This window comes from Gadus macrocephalus, chromosome 12 (genome assembly GCF_031168955.1).
Source record: "Gadus macrocephalus chromosome 12, ASM3116895v1".
In the NCBI taxonomy this organism is placed as follows: Eukaryota; Metazoa; Chordata; class Actinopteri; order Gadiformes; family Gadidae; genus Gadus; species Gadus macrocephalus.
The window spans coordinates 5,262,781-5,285,332 of NC_082393.1; the positions used below are offsets into that span (position 1 = coordinate 5,262,781).

Here is a 22,552-nt window from a genome sequence, read left to right on the forward strand (position 1 = left end):
ACCCATGTGCTCAAGCGAGCTTTGTTGTGACACCAATACAACCAGAGGGCTTTAATTCACGCAGGCCCTTCGGATGTAGGCTAATTATATCTATCCATATATATATATTATAGAGAGAGAGAGAGCCACTGGCCTAATAAATCACATTGGTACCTGGTGCATTAATCATCAAGTGGAGGAACCAAGGTGAGGAGTTTTTCTCTGAATCCAATACACCTGTGCCCCGCGGTCACACCGCGTCTGTCGAAAGCCTCGGCCAGGGTGTGCGTGGTGTCGGGCGAAACGCTAAACGCACTCTGCTCATTGTTCCGCAGCTCCCTCCTGTTAACCTTTTCTTAAACAGCTTCAAATTGGAAGGTCTAAGGTATGTCCTGATGTCATTTCAGATTAGCCCGATCATTGCGCGCTTTAATTATAGCCCTGTCAGCTGATGTGTGTGCGTTCTTCTGCGTATGTCTCCGCCGAGTGAGGGAGGAGAGGAAAAAACAGAAAGAATGAGAAATCATAACTGCTGCAGCCGAGTCTGAGGGTCTTCAAAAGGAACCGATCAAAGCTTGCATCGCGCCTGCAAACGCAACCGATTATCTACCTTCAAAAGGGGAGGAAGTACAAGACCGGTTCGTCCAGAAACATTAGCAGAGTTGGCCGGCGTTGGCAGCATCATCGCGGCCGACAACAACACAACATCCTTTTCATTCGTGTTGTGTTCGTGCCCCCCCCCCCCCCCCCCCCCCCCTCCCCCCCCCCTCTCCCTCCGCCCCCCCCCCTCCGCCCCTGACCTTCTGAGGAAGTAACATTAGATCCCTTTAGCTGGGATCTCATAACAGGGCTGTTCCCCTTCTGCCGCACAAAACAAGGGCAACACAAAAAAAACAAACACAAAAAATCAACTGGAACACCCGGTTGTGGACGGACAGACACGGACGGTGAAAGACGGAGACGACGGACAGAGAGGGGGAGAATAATACAAATAAAAAGAACAGTTCCTAATGGGGTCCTGTGTGCCTTGTTGCCACGGCGATGCCGTGTCCCCGGGTGCATGCACTAATGGTTCATGGGAGTGCGCGGGCCGGGGTCGGCGGCGGCGGCGGAGTAAACAGGCAGACAAAAGGGAGCCGTTAAAAGTGTGAAACGCATGCCTGGGCGCTCAGGTAGGCATTAGGTTTCACCCTACACAGCCCATTGCGCTGTATCCATGACAAGGGAGGGGTGGTGTGTGTGTGGGGGGGGGGGGGGGGGGGGGGGGGGGGAGCGGCAGGCCATTTGCTTTTGTAGGGAAGCAGGAAAAACAAACAGGAAAACAGACTGGTAGTAGTAGTAGAAGGAGAAGGTTTGTGAAGCAGTGGAGGGGTGAATTTTTGTGGGGGGGGGGGGGGGGGGGGGGGGGTAGGTTGTATAGAGAGGGAGATAAGCTTGTGTGTGGTCAGTCACAACAGAGTGGTGTTGCTATCTTTTGAGGGTTTTCTGTCTGCGTGGTGGTGGTGGTGGTGGGGGGGGGGGGGGGGGGGTTGTTTGGCTAGTGAGATAAGCAACGGAGTCAGCCTTTGGAGTCATGACGAGTTGGAGACGGGGAGGGGCTTGTCTGGGTGTGTGTGTGTGTGTGTGTGTGTGTGTGTGTGTGTGTGTGTGTGTGTGTGTGTGGGTGCGGGTGTGTGTGTATGCATGCATCAGTGACATGAGGCTCTCATCTCATCATCTCTCCACCAATGTGACGGTCACCAACCACTCAGCGTCCATTAAGAGATTTCCCTCCCCTCGACTCTGGATTATTGACCTTCTTCTGGGCTTATCCTGGTTAGATCTGTCACAGTATATCACAGTTTGGAGGATTTATGCACACCTTTTGTGTGCTGTTGTAGTCATACTAGGCAGACAGTGTAGAGACGGCAGGGGTGAGGTGACATGGCTTCCTGTGGAAGGATGAGGGGGAGAGAACAAGGTCTTGAGAACGTTGTGATAAGAACATTGTCTTTAGAATGTCATGTTTACAGCGATGTCTTTCTACAGCGTTGTCTCTGGAAGGTAATCTTAAAACAGATGTCTTTTTAGATCGTCGCCTTTAAAAGATTCTCTTTAAAACGTCGCCTGTAGAATGTTGCCTTTAGAAGATTCTCTGGAGAACATTGCCTTTAAGAATGTTGACTTTTGGAACCTTGTCTTTTAAACGCTGTGCTGAGAATGGTTTCTGGAATGCCTCCTTTTGAACGCTGCCTCACTAATGTTATCTTAAGAACGTTGACTTTAGAACGATGTCTTCAACTGACGGCGACTCCCTTTGCTTTGCTCCCTTTACAGCTGAGGAGACGAACGATGACCATCTTCCAGACCTGTTGCCTTGGACTTTTCTAGCCAACCGTCTGCCATCACCCCCTCCGCCCCACCCTACCCAGCCCAGCCCCACCCCACCCAACTGCCAGAGACCATCCACACTCCGTGAACCATGATGGCCTGTTCCCTGTGGAAACTCCTCACCATCTGCTTGTGTACCATCACGTTGGCTCAGATACATTCCACCGAGGGTGAGTAGTGCACTGCTATTCTTTCCTTTTTCATTGGAATTGTCGCAAAGCCAGTATTCATTTCGAATGGCCTTCACAAGTGATTCTCGTCAATAGGCTATTGTCTCTGGGATACATTTGGTCCTGTGTATAGCCAGTGCCAAATGTATATATATATATATATTTTTTTTTACATAAAAACACCTATTGATTCCTGCAGTGAGAGCCAACACTGTTCCCCTGACTAAATGCAGTGCGATGCTTGTGTGAGCAATATAGCTGTGATGGGAACAGTAAGTCCAGGCGGATGGGGTGGTGGTGGCGGTGTGTGTGTGTGTGTGTGTGTGTGTGTGTGTGTGTGTGTGTGTGTGTGTGTGTGTGTGTGTGTGTGGAGGGGTAATCTGGAGTGGTTTCATTAGTTGGTAAATTGTGATTTGTCTGAGATTTTCTGCTTCAAAGCGCCCCTCGTCCCCAGTGGCGGGGGCACAGAACTCGGGAGCCATTTGTAAATTCCTCTCGCCGGAGATTCTCTCGCGCTCCCATCTCGTGGCAGCAGGCGAGCATCTAGCGTTCCAGGACGAATCTTGAAGCCTGAATGTGTTTTAATCACGTCGTGTTTAGCTTTGATTAAACCCACTCTGGAGTGCATCATAATCATGAGCTTTATGCTGCTAAACTTTATCCGGGGCAAATTGTGTTCAAGCCGACATTGGTGTTTAATGATAGGAGCAGTAGTTCATTACTTAAGACAGTTAAGCATTCGGCTTGATGACGGAGCAGACAGGGCGTATTTCCATGTCTCAGTTGAATTGGTTGTGGTTTGTGTCAACAGTTTTTCCGCTGCGACCCGACGTTAGGGGATGTTATGTATAGCTTTCGCTATCTTCACAATTCTTTGGGTTTTTGTCATTACCATGTTCAATTATCATCATCATGCCCTGCTTTTGCTGAAGATGGAACTAAAGGAATCCAATAACAGTCCTAGAGCCGCTTATTCTTATGATATCAATCATGCGCATCCCATTCGACAAAGGGCCGTGCTGCACAATGTATCTCGCTCCAAAGCCCTTCAGAACGTTTTCCCCCACATAGCCTCCAGCTTGAAAAGGATTCAGGCATCGCAAAGGTCACGAGCAATAGTAAGCATGTATCCTATATGCCTGTACAATGTGATATCATCCCCAGCCCCCTCCCGTCCATATAAAATCTGCTCCAGGCAAAGACAAACAGTAGACTGCACTGGTTTTTGTTTATACATTTCTCTCACCTTTTGTGTTTAGTCGTTAATCATCTCATCTTGTTTGCCTTCACCCACGACCGCGGACACATCCCAGTCAAATAGAGAGAGAGGGAGAGAAAGGGAGGGAGAGAGGGAGAGATCGGCCCAGAAAACAGTTCATTACAGGCTAAACAATATCCCCCAAGTAAACATGCGTCATTACACTGCATCCTTGCCCCTAATATCTTTTTTAATGCATTTTTATAATTGAATCAAATGGGTTAGTGCCGTGATGTAAACAGTTCGGGTTTGCGTTTATTTTCCTCCTCCCTCCTGCGTTCTTTTCCACAACGTTCACAGAGAATCTGGTTGGTGGATGGGGTGTTTGTTTTATCTGACCTCCCTGTATGAAATACTCAGTGTCAAAACTCTGTGGGTAGCTACAAATATTTTTGTTCATTTTTAAATATTTGTTGAGCTCCGATACCTTCCCTTTCCTCTTCTTTATCGAAAAAGAATCAATATTTTTCTAGCCCGGTTAACATACAAACCGTGAGCCAGTTAGGCCTGTATTTCTTACCGGATTACAGCCAACGGTCCTAGAGTTTGGATATTAGTTTATTTTGATTGATTCAGCTTAATTTTCTACATGACATAGTTTGCCGTGAGGTCTTAAAATGACTCGCAACAACGAAGCCATCCACATGGTGTGCTGGCACACACAGAGCAGTCCCACATCATGGGCTGCTGGGACAACATTTTGTTCTGTAAGGTAGTCCACGTGTACAGACGTCTTAACCAGGCAGCCTGTTCATCATACGTTTCCATTTGTATTTTCATTTTATGTCATATACGTGAAAATACATGTAACTTCGCTCTGATTTATTTCATTTGGAGAAACAGCAAGTTTGGGCACTGAGCCGGTTGTGCAACATGATAAAGAGCGTATTTTATTACAGATAATTGTTATTTTAATGATAATTATACTATAAAAACATGGGCTTGGGTACTAGACGTAGTTGCGTTTAATATGAAAGGCACAGTAACAGTAGTTAACATAACAGTAGTTAAATCATGCAAACAATTTGTGAATACAATTATCTGTTTTAGTATGCAGTTTGACCATTTCTTTGTCTATTCAAAAAATAAAATAAGAAAAACTGCACCCACACAATTCTACAAATGTCCCAATAACAACAGAAAAATAACCAGAATGTTGTGATTTAGAAAACCCCCAAAAAAAACATTGAACAAACAAAATCAACAAAAAACATTTTTTTTATTTTTTTATTGCACATCGTCAAACTGGATGACATGCCTTTAAAAGTATACAACCGGTTTGGGTTGGGGTCAGTTCGTAAGACAGTGACAGAACCACAATGTTCACCTAGTGCTGCCATGAACACAAATTTGAATAGCCTTCCCAAAATTCGAAAGAAGAAGGAACAAGATTCTGTGTCAAAAGAGTGGATCATTTGGCTAGCAAAGTACATTCTATAGACTATCATCTGACACGAAAGCTGAGCATTAGCACCTTTCTTTCTTCTGCTTAATGAAGGGTAACTGGAAGGTCATCTTCAAGATTTCCATGTAGTATCGCGAAAAGAAGGGACAATTAGGAAAACATTTTTGAAGTGTTCACTGTATGGGTTAGTGAACTATGTAATCAGGACCTTCTGAACGATATAACTTGAAATATAATTGCACACATTTGAAGATTCTGAAAGACTTAAATGCAAGGTCTTCAGGTATTCATAATTAATGTTCTTGATACTTTGGATTAGTTTGGAATTTATCAAATTTTAGATCAACAAAGAATGAACAAGAATACACTAATTCTAGTTCTTTACAATATGAGGCACTCTTATGTATTGGCCTATTCTCTAGCCTACAAAACATACACGTTTCTTCAAGCAAAGGACCATGTTCTTGACCTTTGCAGCATTCAGAAAGAAAGATCCATTCAATTGTGTCATTATTAAGAGACCAATTGTTTCTGAGAGAACTTGTTTCAAAGAAGGAGATTATTATTTCCTGGTGTACAATTTCTCTATTTGCTTAACTCCTATTCAGCTTTTAAGACTTGGGGAAAGCTTGGCCCAAAGCACAACTGCTGAAACAAACAGAATACATTCTTCAGCTTTTATTTTAAACAAAATTAATGCCTGGAGTTAGGCAGAGTTTTGCTGTCTTTCAAATTATCAAACTAAAGGATGGACGTTGGATGGGTTTGGGTAAAAGGGGGATTTTTCTCCCTGTCCTTTACTGCTGTCGGATAGAGCATCTGTCGCTCTCGTCTCTCCAACCGGAGTGAACCCTGCGTGTTTTGTGGCAGACCGTAGAAAGTGTCTCTGGCCGATGCCGGGGCCGGTTGTGTACGGACGCAGACCATGCTGTCCTGGCTCTTTCATCGCCGGCCAGCTTTGGGCTGATAAGGAGATAAGAGGACAATGGCTGGGGAAGCAAGCAGTGGCAAGGTGTAACAACGGCCCCTGGGGCACCTCCCTGCCGAGCTCTTCAAATCCTCATTAGGATTTTCAGCAAAGGAAGGAGAGATTTGCTGGATTAGGGTTTTGTCACAGCTGGCTCCAGGTTGGTGTTTGCCATGCAAGAACATGGCGGCAGCCTCCCTTCCTTGTTTCTCTCTCTGCCTCTCCACCCAAACAGAACCAAACACACACAAACACACACAGAAACACACACACACGCATACAGGTCCAGGATGGCCCATTCCATCGCTCAGGGTGCCATGAAAGTGAGGAAGAATGCGGAACAAACCCCAAAATGGAGGACGTGTATGATTATTAGCTTAGTGTCCTTGACTGTGGTTTATGTCACCGCGCTGCTACACATTTCAGGTGTCTCTGGGTTTAGGCTGCTGCCTCAGCGTTCCTTTTAATGGTTATTTATACGGAGATAACCTTGGGAACCATCATTAGTTTGCTGTTTGCTGTCACCATCCATAGCCATTTATGGCTTGAGATTTCGGCGGCTTCATGTCGATTTAGCTGTCCGGAAGGGGAAGAAAGACGCATCGCCTCGTTGTCAACCGCCCTCAACTCGCATTCTTCATGTGATATTTACATCGGAAAATACGTAAGCAGCCATTTATGAATGCATTCATCCATGCTGTATGCTCCTGACATCTTGGCTTGTTTAAGGGGTCACCGACCTATACAGGGCTTTTTTTCTTCTTCTTCATACACCGGAGCAGAGGGCAGGTCCCCAAGGAGCCGCAGCACATTGTATAATTAAGTTTTGAATAGTGGACTTTGTGAGGAAAAAATAACAGGAAACAGTTTGTCGTTTGACGCGTTGCTCAACCTCTAACTTGGACCTTAATTGGCTTTCGGGCTTGTCTAGCGAGAGAGGAGTGGTCCAGTAGGACATAGATAAGGTTTCAGCAGGGTGGATTCCTCCATCCTCCACCGTCTTCTTCCCACGTTGATTCCTGAAGATAATGGCATTCACGCAGGTCCCATGAGGGTCTCGCTGGTTGGGAACCGACCATGGGCCGTAGATTAGCCATATATACCCACATATCCCTCTCGCTCTCCCCCTCTCTCTCTCCCTCTCTCTCTCTCTCTCTCTCTCTCTCTCTCTCTCACTCGCCCAGTCTGCACTGGGCCGCATTCCTCCATGCTTTGTCTCGTTTTGTTCTTGCCAAACAGAGAATTATGTGGGCCTCCAAGAAGTATATCACAGATCATCAGCAAAACAAGCTGTGATGGCCATGGCGTTCTTCACTGATTACAGTTATGCATGTGATTTTGCGATCTTCTTTGCGTTGGTCTTTGTCCAAACCGAGATTACTCGTTGGACATGTATTGTTGAGTGGTTTTGTTTGTCTCCTCTAATTCAGCCATGGCAGACATAACAGAAGGTGTGTGGGTTCTCTTGAGTAAAACAACGTGTGATATTCGGACGTATGAATCTCTTAACCTTAAATGTAGATTGTCCTGGATACGTTTACATTGCTGTGTGTACCTTTTGTCTTTTAGAATTTGGTAAATGGCTTCACTTTGAATTTACTCTTATTTAACATCATGAAAGCTACATGCTTGATAATAGTAAAAAATAAACATCTATTGAATTGATACTTCTGTCTGGTACTGACTGGAAGCGCAATGTTTGAGACAATCCAATATAAAAGGGGGAATTTGAACAGCAACAAGCATGTCAGTTAATTACCCCTTAAACCAGTCCAGTCGAGGTCAAGTGGTAAATGTGGTTAGCTTTTGAAATGCTGGGGAATTTCAGCATTTGTAAGCACCATGTCACATGGACTCCCGATGTTACAATTTTTGTGACTTGTAGGAAGTAAAGCTCTTTGTTTTCCAGACTTAAGACTAGTGGATGCTTTAGCATCAAGGCCAGCAGGGTTTTATGTCTTGAGTTAGCCATTCATCAATCTGGCTCTGTTTTCTGACTTATTGGCAAAACAAAGCGATGTGAGATGTAAATGTTCCTTTCCGCGGAGCCCTGAACTCGTATGTTGTGTGAATCACTGAGTTCTTGTTTTCAAATGCGTACGCCGTGAGACTGGGGCAACGGCAACGACAATCGCCAGGTGTTGTAGATGTATGCTATCACGCCTTTCAAAGGAGAACATGAGGCTCAAAGGAACGTGTTCTGAAGCACAAATGCATAGTTACCATTTCCGCATGAATCATACCTATATCAAACAATACACAATACCATGGTGGAACAAAGTGACTCACAGAACGTATACAACCCCAACTAAGGGAAATTAAACAATATCATGAGAATCTGATCTGCTGTTGAGATACAGATTCACTCTTAGGGTTGGTTGGATGGATTTCTTGCTTGCCCTTTGCTTTCTCTTCTGATTTAGTGGTACTATAAATATAAAAGCAAGGCACACCCATAAATATAAAGATTTTTAGACTACTAGTGCATGAAGGCACCGGGAGTGCCTTATCATTGAGCTATTTTCACTGTTCTTTGGCTCGGCTTTGTCTCTTCGTTATTCCTTAAACACAATTTCTCCTTCGGATGGTGCAAGGTTCAGTTTGTCTTTTGTGCGCTGCTCTGGTAGCCTGCACTGTGGAGTCACCGTCATTAAGTGCTGATTTACTTCCTGTCAAACATGGTGGAAGCTGGTGTTGACCTTTGGTCCAGACAGCAGGTCAGTGGAACTTGGTCTCCACAGGGTCATGTGTTGACCCTTCTGAGTCACTGGGAGCACTCAGAGGGCTTCCCATTAGAAGGAGGCCTGGTATTTCTCCTTCAAGCTTCCTCTCCATGGACTGAAACAAATGTGATAGGGTTTCACAAGCAGTTCTTTCATGGATACACATTAGCAATCCATATGAGTGTCATTTGATGTAATTTGGTTCGCTTGCCACAGCTCCTTCGGTGCTATATGCTTGATTCATTTTGACCAGAAGTTAAATCTGTTGTACTTGACTTTCTATTTTTTTTTGTTTTTATAGTGAGACATAAGTAAGTGTTTCCCTCTAAGATATATTTCCAGCAGTTGCTCTAGGGTGTGTGTGAGGTGAACTATGTCGATGTGTATGCAAGGTGCTGACATACGCGTGCACGGTGCTGACATGCGCGTGCACAGTGCTGACGTGCACGTGCACGGTGGTGACATGCGCTTGCACATTGCTGACGTGTGCACGTGCGATGCTGATGTGCGTGTCCACGGTGCTGACGTGCATGTGCACAGTACTGACGTGCATGTGCACGGTGGTGACGTGTGCGTGGTGGTGCTAACGTGCATGTGCACCGTGCTAACGTGCATGTGCATAGTGCTGACGTGTGCGTGCGCAGAGAGGTCTTGGTGTGATCATTGATTCCAGTAGGGCAGCAGTGCATTCCACCACGAATGGTCTCCTAAAATGGAATAAGTACATAACCAGATAGCATGCGAGCCACCAGGAGTGTGAGCCAAAAAATATTGGCATTCATCTTAGCACAAATAAAGTTTTCAGTCTGCAATTTGTAGCCATCCCTTCGTCTGTGTTTCACATAACACTGTTACTTCTGTTCTACACAATCAGAAATGTAGGCTGCTTTCTCTTATTAAGTCACATTTTTCTCTTCCTGCTTCCTACATTAAGTCTAAAGCCATTCATGAGCTATTGCAACCTGCAGTATCATGAGTTTTCTATCTTTATAATAGCAGAACACTATTTTGCCGTCAGTATTTTTCCATATTGTTTCTCAGAAGACAATAATGACAATGTAACAATTGAGGAGGTTGCAGTAGGCGCCAACCTATAATTTAAAGGATTTAAATAAAACAAATAACATTTGGGACACCCGATATAATTTCTAACTCCAAAAAATGATAAGAATTGCATGGCCCATTGCAGTAGCGCTATTAATCCAGCGGTGGCACTGCGCCACTGCTGGATTAGGAGTATGTTGAAGAGCCTCGTACTTCATATGGAGGATCAGGACGGCAAGATTCAAATGAAAATACAGAGAATATATAATCATATTTCATTACTTCAATGAAAATGTACCATCTCCTGGAATTACAATGCCATGCAATTGTGAAATTACTTTCAGTTACTAACTTAAATGTGAATTGCAATGTCTTAAGTTAGCAGGCATTTGACTCTCCCATTGTTGCATGGACTCGTCCTTAGCCTGTTTAAAGGACAAATACATGAATGCATAATGCATGAACCGAAGTAAAAAAAAACTGTTAGGACACGTGTTGGGGGGTGGGGCTGGGGATAGAAGTGGCAGTACTGGGCAGTGTCATGGCACCGCCGAATAAAACAGACATTTCATACACTATCGCACCCACAATCCGAAAACCCCAGAAGGCTGTTCGCCCGGGAACCCTCAGTGCTGTTCTCCCTCACAAAGGAGCCGCATACAGAGCGAGCGCTGGTCCGCCGGCGGAGGGCTCACCCGGGGCCCCACTCTACCCTGTCGGTCCGGGGGAATCTAAATGCCAGGTGGGGTCGGGCGGGGTGCGGAGAGAGGGTCAGTGGAGGCAGCGGCCGAATGATGGGGCCCAGAATGCATACACATGAGAGCTGCCTGTGACTGCGACGGTGCAGCGAGGGGGAAACACTGCTGCTGCTGCTGCTGCTGCTGCTGCTGCTGCTGCTGCTGCTGCTGCTGCTGCGGTCTTTGCCAGGATGTGTGAGAGCACATCAAGAGAGCAACACAAGCAGCTATAGCGGCGGCGTGTGCGACGGGCGCCATGCCACCGTGAATCCACCCGGGAATGTTGTTTTCGTTTCATTCTTTTTTTTCTCCGCCCTTATTGAATTGAGAAGCCCGGCATGCTTCGTCGGAGCGAAGTATGGAAAACCTTTTGGCGCTCTTCGGAAATCCTGCACGTATCTTTTTTTTTTTTTAGGGAGCATTTATAATGGGAGGTACAAACGGGGTTGGAGCAGGCGAGTCAACAATAGGCATTTGAATCCATTGTGTGCCGTCTTTCGCAACAGATGTAGCCGCGCAACTCCTCACAAGATGATATGCAATCGGGTCTGGAGCTCACTCTGGGTGACGCGATAACGAGTGGTGCACGCGGCAATAAGGCTGAGTAATCGGGTCCAAAGTTCCTGTTTGTCTAAAATAATAAATTGAACGGCTATTGCCCGGTGCAATCTCTCCCTTCAAATAGGACGAGGCCATTATCATGGTCAAGAGCATGGCACTTACAGCACAATTTTCGAGTGGAGTGGTGTTCGATTATGTGCCGACAATCTTTTTTTAAGATGAATTTAAAATGTCCTGTTGTCCTTATTTGTTCACATTTCAAGGCACATAAAAAAAACCTGAATGTCATTCTCAATATTCCACAATATTGGAGTCATTGAGTCTATGTGCAGCTTCTAGTAATTGTTTTCTAGTAGAAATACTTGTCATACAGCTCATCGATACACCTCTTCTGGGTCACTGCAGGGTTTTCCCATGTGACAGTCACTGCAGAAATTGAATTGTGATAACGTCCTTTTTGTTTTCCTTCTGCTTGACCTGACCCCCCCTACCCCTACCCCAAACACACACACAAACACAAACACACACACACCTACACACACACACACACACACACACACACACACACACACACACACACACACACACCTACACACCTACACACACACACACACACACACACACACACATACACACACACACACACACACACACACACACACACACACACACACACACACACACACACACACACATCCAGAGGATAGCCAATATGAGACATGATGACATTGTGTGCTGTTGTGTGTGAGTTCAGTCATCCGCCATGGGCAGATGATGATGTGGAGTCAATAATGCATTATGAAAAAAAAGAGGATTTATGACCTTGACCAGGCCGTTAGGGCTTAATTAGGCCTTAAGGTTGATTTCCACCCAAGTGAACATGGAATCTGATGAGGCTCACTTTCTGGCGGGTGCACGGCATTACCATTTCATCTGCAACACTTGATCCATCTTGTATCTGTATGAATACATGACATGATTGAACACGACGAAAGAAAAAGGAATGCATTTAGGAAAGATTTTGAATTCGGCTTGTACGTGTTAACAGACTTGGATTTTTAGCTCTTTGCCAAAGGTATGGCAAGTTTCGAATGTACGTTGTAATTTCAGCCTCGCTTAGGCACACTGTGATAAAAAAAAAAAATGATGCAAATTGTGCAGACAACCACTCTTGCCCCACGTGTGGGCCTGTCTTTTCGTTTAGAAACGCTGGCAGCAGAGGGCTCCCTGACAGGCTAAATTTATTTTGGGAAAAGGAAAAAAAAAGAAAATCCCATCCGAGCACCAAAGGAGAACAAACAGCTAGAGGATTCCTATTCCCCCCCATCATGTCTATCCAGAGATAAATGACAAGATATTTTTCAGAGCCTGTGTACCTATATCAAAGATGCACCTGATAGCCCCCCTGGGGTGCCTGTGGAGGGAGCAGGGATGTAGATGAACTGGAGAGAATGGGATGGTCCGGGGAATGCAAATGAGTTGTGTCCCTGCTCCCGTTGCAGCGGCCGTTCTCTTCCCTGTCATGTCACTGGTTCTCCCCATCCCCTCGCTCCCTTCACTTATTTCTGGCAAAGCAACGTCAACCATGATTATTGTGGTTATTACTACAACGACCGTTATGATGGTCATGATCATTCGAGTAAATATTACATTTTAAACAATGCAAATATTATTGTTATGATTAGTAGTACCATTTTGTTAGTAAAATAGTAGTAGGTATGATATTTATAATACAGTTCATCTATGTGTTGTGATGGTCCTTGCCCATTTGGATTAGTGCAGTGTGTGAACACATAATCCGATGGGATTCCAAAGCAACACATTAGGGAGGACTTTGGACGTATGGGTGCACTGGTCAGATGTGATCATTAAGGATCCAAGATCTAATTACGAGGTCATTATCGCAAACGACTCATTCTAAATAAAGCGCCATAAAGCCTCTTTTAATCAAGAAGCGCTGTGTTCTAAATAATAGATGATCCATATTAATAATGAATGTTCTAAATATATTGCAACATTAAAAACACATTTTTATTTAAGCGCCACATGGCTTTGGTCTGATTGGGTGACCCCACGCTGCGGTCAAATCTGTCTAGATTTGGGCAGGATTTGGTCCGGGTACAGGCCAAGTTAGGTGGGGAAAAAAAAACAGGGCTGATTGCATGCTCTAGTCTTCTGTCCACCCAGCGCCCTGCTGTTAAGCACGGTGCTTCATTCAGCTTGTAAATATTTAATATTTGTCTTCCTTTTACTTCCTTGTGTGGGCCCATCTCCGGTATGACACATGCTGTTGTAAAGGATCTATGGATTAAGGAGCTCGCCACAGTGGGGTAGAGCCAAGCTTCGTTATTATTTTTGTAGTTCTCCGTTTCTTTGGCTTGGCCGAGAAGGGTAGGCCCTCAGAAACACGGGGATCCAAGCTGTGTTTCCTGTGGTTTCAGCCAAGTTTCTATAGCTCACACTGTCCTTTCACCCTGAGTCAGCCAGCAAGCAGCCTTGTACCTACGGCCTCGCAGAATAATGGTGGAAATGCTCGCTCATTCACAGACCGTTGTTCAGCCGTCATCAGGCCGGGCCGAGGAGAATCAAAGGGATGCGTTCACGGCGGACGACACGCATCGAGCTGGCGCCTCGGTCACACTTCCTCATCGGATCTCGACAGAAAAAATTATCTGGTTTCACATCAAAATAATCCGAGATCTCTCTTTTGTCTGCGCACCACAATGGCGGTGGCGGGAGCGCCTGAATGGGTCTTTTGATCAGCCCTCTGCCTCTGTCCCCCCCTCGGAATAACTCTGAAAGCTTGTATACCTCAAGGTACACAGAGTAATGTTATGTGAAAAGCATTAATTGTAGGCGAGACGTCTATGCTGCCACAGAGCCACGGAGCCTGTCGTTTCTGCTGCCTACGTTCGGTATCCGGCCATGGCGGCATCAATTGCATTGGTCTTCTTGTGTCTCTGTGAAATGAGTGCTGTGTACCGGTATACACACACAGTATTTAGTGGTTTCCACGCATGGTTAACAGTGTAATCGCCATGTCCGGCAGTGTTGGACGAAGCTGCGCTTCGAGGTAGCAGCCGATGGTCTTAATGACTCGTCATTTGTGTGAAATTGGAAGACATTTTGTTCATTACTTTCGCTTCAGTGACATTGCGTCCTGGCAGATGGTCACTTTCCAATTGATTTGGCTCGGAAGGCAAAAAATGAATTAAAACATTACAGCACCGGGGAGACGGACTCTAATTGCCCCCCCCTTGCATATAAGGCCTTTTTTTTGTTCTGTAGCTGCAGTTTGTGTTTTGGCTCAATGTCATTTGAAAGGTTGAACATGATACTAAATGCCAACATGGATTGGGGGGGGGGGGGGTTAAAATAGAAGCGTTCTATTAGTGTAATAAAGTGCTTCAACCCGTGGAAACAGAGGTCTCTGGCACCAATCAAAATCAATTAGCCGCATGTTAGCATTAATAACCCCATACAATCAGTGCACGTTAAAGGTTGAGTGATCATTATGTTGTAAAAAAATAAAACGAAAAATAAATAAATGGAGCTGTCAAAAATGCGCAATCGAATATATATATATATATATGTATATATATATATATATATGTATATATATACCCCTAACCCCCCACACACACACCTTTGATTTAACAACGGGTCCATATTCAATGTTGTACGCTCGGGCCAGTAAGTTAATTACAGTCTGTGTGAAGGAGGAGTTCTGCTCCTCTCACTGAATGCTTGCCATTGTACTCCAGCACAGGCCTGATCACTGCTGAGTGCAATGTATGCTACATCCCTGGCATCAAGGCATTGAAACGCTCCTCGGGTAAGATGTGGGGCTGACCAGAATGCATGATAAGGAAGAGTGTCAACAATGATGGGAGGGATCTGGCCAATTATGGCTCTTCTGCAAGGGGTTGCCATGGACACAGGATTGAGCCTCCACATAATAGATTGTATTGACTATGCCTTGATCCTCCACGAGTGCTGTTTAATTAGTCCAGAAGGGGCATCTCTTTGTGATTCACACTCATTCAGGTATCCGATTGATAAGCACACGCGCCTTAAAAGAAAATTTTCACCTCGAACATGCAATTGAACACTGCGGTTGAACAAGACATTTCTGACGTCTTTCAGGGAGGCGGAATCTGGTTCTGGTATTTTTATACGTGTGCCCTTATGCAGCACAATGTGTTCAACTATTAGGGTTTTGGATAGGAGGATTCATTATTTCCACACCGCTGACAGGGACAGAACATTGTTCACGTTATTGAGATGGAAATAATGCCTCAAGAATCGGTTTTGTTAGATCGCTGCATGCATTGATTTTTGTTTCCTCACGCCTGACTCCTGAAAAAGACCATACGACGCCCAGATTAAATTGTAGTTTGGCACAGGGCTTGATCAATTAGTCCAGCTGTTGTTTATAATAATAATAATAATAATAACAATAATAAAAAAATGTCAAGCACTTTTCATAAGTGCTTGAGAAAGTGCTACAGAAACCGAAAAACTGAATAACAGAACACTAAGGGCAATAACACATTCTAATCCATTTATAAAATCCATTAATAAAAACACTTAAAAGAGGCATTGAAGTGCAGATTGAATTATGAAATATCTAAGAACAATTTAGGAACGCCTGCCTGAACAAAAAGGTTTTAAGCCCTTTTTTAAAAGTGTCCACCGACTGGGGTTTTCACAGATGTGAGAGGAGGGAGTTCCAGATGTGAGGGGCAGCGGAGCAGAAGGCTTGTTCTCCCATGGTGTGAAGTCTTGGGCGGGGTTGATGGAGGAGATGGCTGCTTTGGGACCGGAGGTTACGGGTGGATGAGTGAGGGGTAAGAAGGTCTTTGAGGTATTGCGGGGTGTCGCTGTAGATGCAAAGGTGGGTGATGAGGGCAATCTTGTATTGAATTCATGAGGTTGTGGGGAGCCAATGGAGGCTCTGAAGAATGGGGGTAATGTGGTCGTATTTGAGGGTTTTCATCAGAGTTTGGGCAGTTTCTGAAGGTGTTTATTGGGTATACCGATGAGCAATCTGTTACAGGAATCAAGCCTGGAGAAGATTAAGGCGTGGACTTGGAGTTTCTCAGAGAAAGTGATGAAGGGGAGGAGTTCAGAAATGTTCTTGATATGGAAAAGGCAGGTTTTGTACAGATGTTTGATGTGGTTTGCAGAGGTCAGTAGTGGGTCCAGCTTCACACCGAGGGTGGTAACTGTGGGTGAGAGGGGGATGTCTTTACCGGAGAAGGAGATGGCGGTTATGGGTGATCCCTGGAACTGATGAGGGGTGCCAATTTGTATGGCTTCAGTTTTAGAGCTGTTCAGCTGGAGGAAGTTGTGACTCATCCACGCCCTAATCTCCTCCTTGCAGGTGGAGAGGATTAGAGATGATGGTGAAGAGGGAGCAGATGATGATGAAGGGACCGGGGTAGAGCATAGGTGGGGGTCGATTCGCAGGCACAACTGAGTGTCATCGGCGCAGCAGTGAAAAGAGATGCCGTGTCGGCTGACGACACGACCCGGTGGCAGAATGTATAAAATGAAGAGCAGGGGTCCTAGGACAGATCCTTGGGGGACATCAAGTGACGAGGCTGTTTTGGACCTGGCGGATCCCAGGCTGACGTACTCTGTCCTGTCAGCGAGGTACGAGGTGCACCAGTCCAGTGTGGAGTGACGGAGACCAATGTCGGTGTGGAGGCGGCTTAGGAGGATATGGTGGTTGACAGTGTCAAACGCCGCTGAAAGGTCGAGGAGGACGAGAAGGGAGGGGGATCCAGAATCTGAAGAGATGAGATGGTCATTGGTTACCCTCAACAATGCTGTCTCGGTACTATGGGCAGAGTTCGGAAACAAGATTGGAATGTTTCAAACAGTGAATTACGTTGTAGATGTTCCTGTAGCTGAATGAACATAAATTTATGAAGATAACATTATGAACACAAAATGCCTCTGTTTGACGATGCAAAAGCGCAGCTGGTGAATCCATTGGACGAGCAGACTTTTGTTTGATTTCCAGTGGTTTGCACAGGAAAATGCATTATCATTACTGCACCCTGTCATCAGCAGAGTGGAAAAGCCGCTAGACTAGGTTCAGTGGAATTCTCATCTTGTACACATTTTCTTTCTGCTCCTTTACTTAAGGGGACAGACCCAATCACTAGTAAATCACGCAACCAGAATCTGGGGGGTTAAAGCCGTTACGGACTGATTCAAGTGTTTTAACAGTGTTTTTGGGGTCGCTGGGCATGGGTGTGGTTTGGCTAGTGATTCTGGAGAACTCCAACTCTGGAGGCAATTTGCATGGATCCAGATCGCTTCCAAGCAGAAAGTGGGTCAATGGAACCCTTATGTATCCCCACTCAGAGGTACATGACTGCTGTAAGATTGATCCGTGGGACCTCCAGAGTAAGGCAAATGCAGATCATTGCCCGATAAAGGCCATCGGATCGGAAGAAGAAGAATTAAAGAATACGGCAGAAGTTTCTGTACCGCCAAAATGTGCTTTTGACACTTGTTTACCACCATAACTTGCATCATTCGTCCATTATTTGTACTTATGGTGAGTAGTTGTTATGGCAGGGGAGAGAAGCAAGTACAAAGCTTTTAATTGTGTCAGAAGCTCCATATGTGGCTTTTTGTATTGAAGTTTCTTCTAGTAATGAAAAGAAAGGAAACAGACAGATGTCTCCATTATACAGAGGGTAATTTCAAAGCAGGGTTGGGTATAAAAGTTGCCATTTGGCAGTGATTGATGTATAACATAGGTTCTTGTAGTTATGACAGAGCACGCCTCTGACTTTTGATGGAACTTGGGTGGAACACATTGATGAAGTTGAGATTGGCTGTCAAGTCCCGTTGCTCAACCACCGCGTTTACATTTCACACCCCTTGGGTTATTTTCCTCCACACCTCTGCAAAATTGTGCTGCACATTATGCATTTACAGAGCAGAAATGTTGAAAAATCTAACTTAAGTGCCTTCAGTTTTTTATTGTGCATTGGTCACATGAGAGAAGTTGTCAAAAAAAAGTGAAGGGATACAGAGCAGATCTGCCCTTCTGATTGTAAGCTTCCCAACAAATAGCTCCAGAGAGTCAAGATAAACTAAGACAGCTGCCAGATTGTAAGGAGTTATAGGCCTAGCTGTTGTTTACCTTCTTGGATCTGTCTCGGTTTCAAATAAAGCGCTGGGCACCTAAGCAATACTCGCTGATTGGTACACAAAGTTCAGGCAGTGCAAATTTGTGTACAACATGTATTTTCCATTGGAAAAATACCAGTTGTATTTCCTGGCGTACAAGTGTACGACAGTGTGTACAATATAGATTGTTAATTCCCTATAATTGTCGCGCAGCATTTAGCCAGGCAGTATAATGGCAGTTGTAGTTAATTGATAAAGCCTCCACTGTTGCAATCTAAAGTCTTACACATGGACTTAACTGAGCACATGGCTGTAAAACGGCCTTAATGGAACTGTATGCATCGTCTGCTCAAGACATAAGCCTCAATAAATTAAACAATATTTACATCGGGTAAGTCATCATGGTCTGCTACAGCGAACAATCTTCCTAATTAAATAGTCAGCATTTATATTGCCCTTTTGGAACCTCTATAGCTAGCTTAAGCCCTTACAACTTGTAAACTCATGCAACATTTGACCATGCCCCCCTATAGTCACACATGGCTGGTGATATCCACCACCAAGGGCAGCAACCAGCTAATTCAGGAGCAGTTAGGAGCTACGTGTCTCTCCTTCTCAAGGTCTCCCAAGCCCTTTTGCTCGGGGGGAGTCGCAGGTCAAACCAGCCATGTCAACCCCATTTGCAGAATGATCTCGGCACTACGATGTAAGCAAGACTGGCGTTTGCCTGACCCCAGGAATGCAAACCAAATCTTTGGTACGTTGAGGGCTTGTAAACATAGATAACCTCATGAGGCAGGACCAATATGGGATGGCCAAAAAAAAATAAAGACAGGAGTTTAAATTGGTGCAAAAAGCCAGATGCCATGTCATGTCTGAGCTTTTCGATTCTTTGGATACAGGGCAGTAATTAGTGAGTGTGTGTCCGTTGTGAGCTTTATTTACATTCCACATTCTGGTAGTTCTTGGACTGATCAAATGTGCCCTTATTCTGGAGTAGGACGTGACTTTGTCCCTGTATATCTGGTAAAGCCCGATATTCATAGGGATTTGAGAAAATTTAGCAAAATAGTTCACTTTACCCTAAATCCTGCTATTTGGTTGTATTCACATTTGCTGAACACAAAGGCGCAATATTGATTTTTTTTCTCCACTCAACTCCACAACTCCCCCCCCCCCCCCCCAACACACACACACACTCACACACACACACAGTCCGACTCTGTCTGCTCGCCCTTGCCTTTCCAAACAGTCCGGTCTTCGATTGCGAGTGCTGAGGATTAAATTACAGTCTCATGCTGTACAGATGCTTGTTCTGCTTCATTTCCCAGATTAAAACGGGTATCGCAGAATAGACCACGAATGCCAATGACAGCAGCTCAGGATGGATGATTTTGAATGACAAGTTGGCATGGATACGATTACACGTATCGATCTGAAACATTCCCGTACTATATTTGAATATTTACCGTATCGTTTGGTTTTTCCATTTATTTATATATATCATCTTGGTGTAGAGACTTTAATCCAGCGAGTGATTGTTGATCATTATAGTGGTGGTTCTATGCCTGACCACAGATTGTGATTCAGGACGAGCAGCCAGTCAATAGGCCATGTGGGTGGTAGACGGACAAAACATAACCGGAACACCGGCCTGGCCGACACCAGTCAATGTATTGATCAATCCCAGCCAAATAAGGACTCCCAGTCCTACTTTAGAACTGGTACTGCAACCAAATGACTCATACAGTGGGTGTGAGGCACACAGGTGATTTGAAGCACCCAGGTTGGTGCTGCTACACACTGGTAGTTGATGATACGCATACACTCACTATGTCCAGCGCTTTACGTGTCTTGAATATATGCATATAAACAATGCAATGCAATGAATACATTTGTATTATTTATTAATGAACGAATAAATGAAAGGCTGAAACACAAGATAATGAGCACCCCCATTTACCCCTTAAAAACCCACGAAGCAGTAAGCAAGAGTAGAAATGTTCTCATTAAGAGTACGTCTCGGTCCTGACGCATAGGGCGTACTGTAAACTCCTCTGTTATAATAACGAGAGACGACCATCGGATGCTGTGCTATCGTCCCCACGTTCCCCCATGTTACACTCCTCCCTCCGATCTCTTCGTTGTACTGATATCCAATCCTCTCTTTGTCTCCTATTTCCCTGCCTCCTCCATCCCCCTCCTCTCCATCCCTCTCCACCCCCCTCCCTCCTCCACCTCCCTCCCTCCCTCCCTCCCTCCTTCCCTCCCCCGTGCAGGGTTCAGCCGTGCGGCCCTGCCTTTTGGCCTGGTTCGGAGGGAGCTGTCGTGCGAGGGCTACCCCATCGACCTGCGCTGTCCGGGGAGCGACGTCATCATGATCGAGAGCGCCAACTACGGCCGGACGGACGACAAGATCTGCGACGCCGACCCCTTCCAGATGGAGAACGTCAACTGCTACCTGCCCGACGCCTACAAGATCATGACACAAAGGTAAACCCGCCGCGCCAAGGTTTTTTACGTCGATATCCAGTCGGATGTCAGAGGTGCAGAGAGCAGGGGGTCCCGGAGGTCGGGCCCCGGGGTGCAGAGAGCAGGGGGTCCCGGAGGTCGGGGCCCGAGGTGCATAGGGCAGGGGTCCCCAGAGATGGGGCCCCGGACGGACTCCGGGGACGGTGCGAGCCCGATGATCGCAAAGCGATCGGGAAAATGTTAGCTTTGCGAGGTGATGCGTTAAAACAACGTGAAAAATACAAGCAGCCCATTTTATTAGCTTTCAGTACACTCAAGTGACTAACGACAGTGACGACTGTAGAGGACAACTGGGACAACTGTAGACTAATGCCTACCGCACACACCCACAGCCTTAAGTCGCTAATCAAGGAAGTGTAACACATGCTCTGTGCACAAAGTCGCGTGATTATGGACGGTTTGATGCACCCGCGATAAGCTCTTTGAAGGAACCGCCTGTACGATACATAACAAACATGCTTCAGTGGTTAACGGAGTTACACAGCTGCATGGACACAGACACGTGCACGCACACACACACACACACACACACACACACACACACACACACACACACACACACACACACACACACACACACACACACACACACACAGTAGTGTTTGACGCATACTCAAGGCCTTAGACATGAAACCGTTCGTCACACTGGGAAGCCTTGGGAGTCAATGTGGACAGGGTGGGAAGACACACAAGCACCGCAGAAGAAGAGATATTGGAGGGTTCAGGACTGTCAGCAAATGTGCTGCTCCCATCTTGGGAAATAAAGCGTGTATAAAAAATATTTCTATATATAGAGATATATATCAAATAGTGAAATAATAATACTGCCTTCTGAGTTCTTGTATTTAAAGGGTTTATTTTCAAGCTGTGTTTGACGAAGTTAGATCGCTGACTCACATGCTCTTCTTTCTTACGAGTGGGGGGTTGGGGGCGGGGGGCACACTAGAGTTTGCTCATGGCCCCTTTGTTGTCGGGCAAGACCCCTACCCCCAGATATTGTGTGCGCCCACACAAAAGCACACTCACGCACTTGCACACTCGACTCACAAAGTGCATTGGCCCAGCAACCAGGGGAGGGAGAGGGCTGACATGGCATGAGCATACATCTTTTTTAGGATTTTCCGAATTTAATTAACTACCGCTCTCTTTTGCATAATTTTAGATATGTAGTATTCCTAATAGTGCGATCGTCCCCTGACTTGAAATAAAACACATGAGACTAATTAGGGAATGTTTATTTATTTTTTTCCTTTTATTTTTAGAAATGGACTGCCCAATTCCTACCCATCGACGATGCATTTGTGGTCGAAATAATTGTGTGGATGCTTGCTTGGGCGTATGGGTGTCGCATTAAATAGCCAGCAGGCTGATCTGTGCCAGTCAGTATTAAGCTGTCTGCGCTCGCTCGCCCAGCTGAAAAATATTATCCCTCATAGGGGTGAAATGCGTTCCCCTCCAGAGATGAATATTTTCCCTTTATCCCCCCTTTTGTAATATTTCCGTTACTTCTTGGCTCTGTCTCCAGAGCTGCCCAGGAGTTGTTTAAATGTATTTTTTTATGATTACTTTGACCTACTAATTTAGATTTAATTTGCACAGGAGATAAAAAAAAAGGGGGGGGAGGAGGGGGTACTGGGTGATCACAACAGCA

The 22,552-nt window shown here is 45.4% G+C and overlaps 1 protein-coding gene across 4 annotated transcripts in view; it reads left to right on the forward strand.

The window, feature by feature from the left end:
• The window catches only part of LOC132469163 (adhesion G protein-coupled receptor L2-like), a 189,311-nt gene that overhangs the window by 153,566 nt on the left and 13,193 nt on the right, over nt 1-22,552 (forward strand). For 3 of the 4 annotated variants that reach the window (XM_060067096.1, XM_060067098.1, XM_060067099.1), the window contains exons 2-3: nt 2,296-2,519; nt 20,649-20,862. In XM_060067096.1, coding sequence (XP_059923079.1) covers nt 2,441-2,519; nt 20,649-20,862 — 293 coding nt within the window. In that variant the 5' untranslated portion in view covers nt 2,296-2,440. Of the gene's footprint in view, nt 1-1,760; nt 2,023-2,295; nt 2,520-20,648; nt 20,863-22,552 lie in introns of those variants that run through there. The other variant, XM_060067097.1, reaches the window with a different exon arrangement.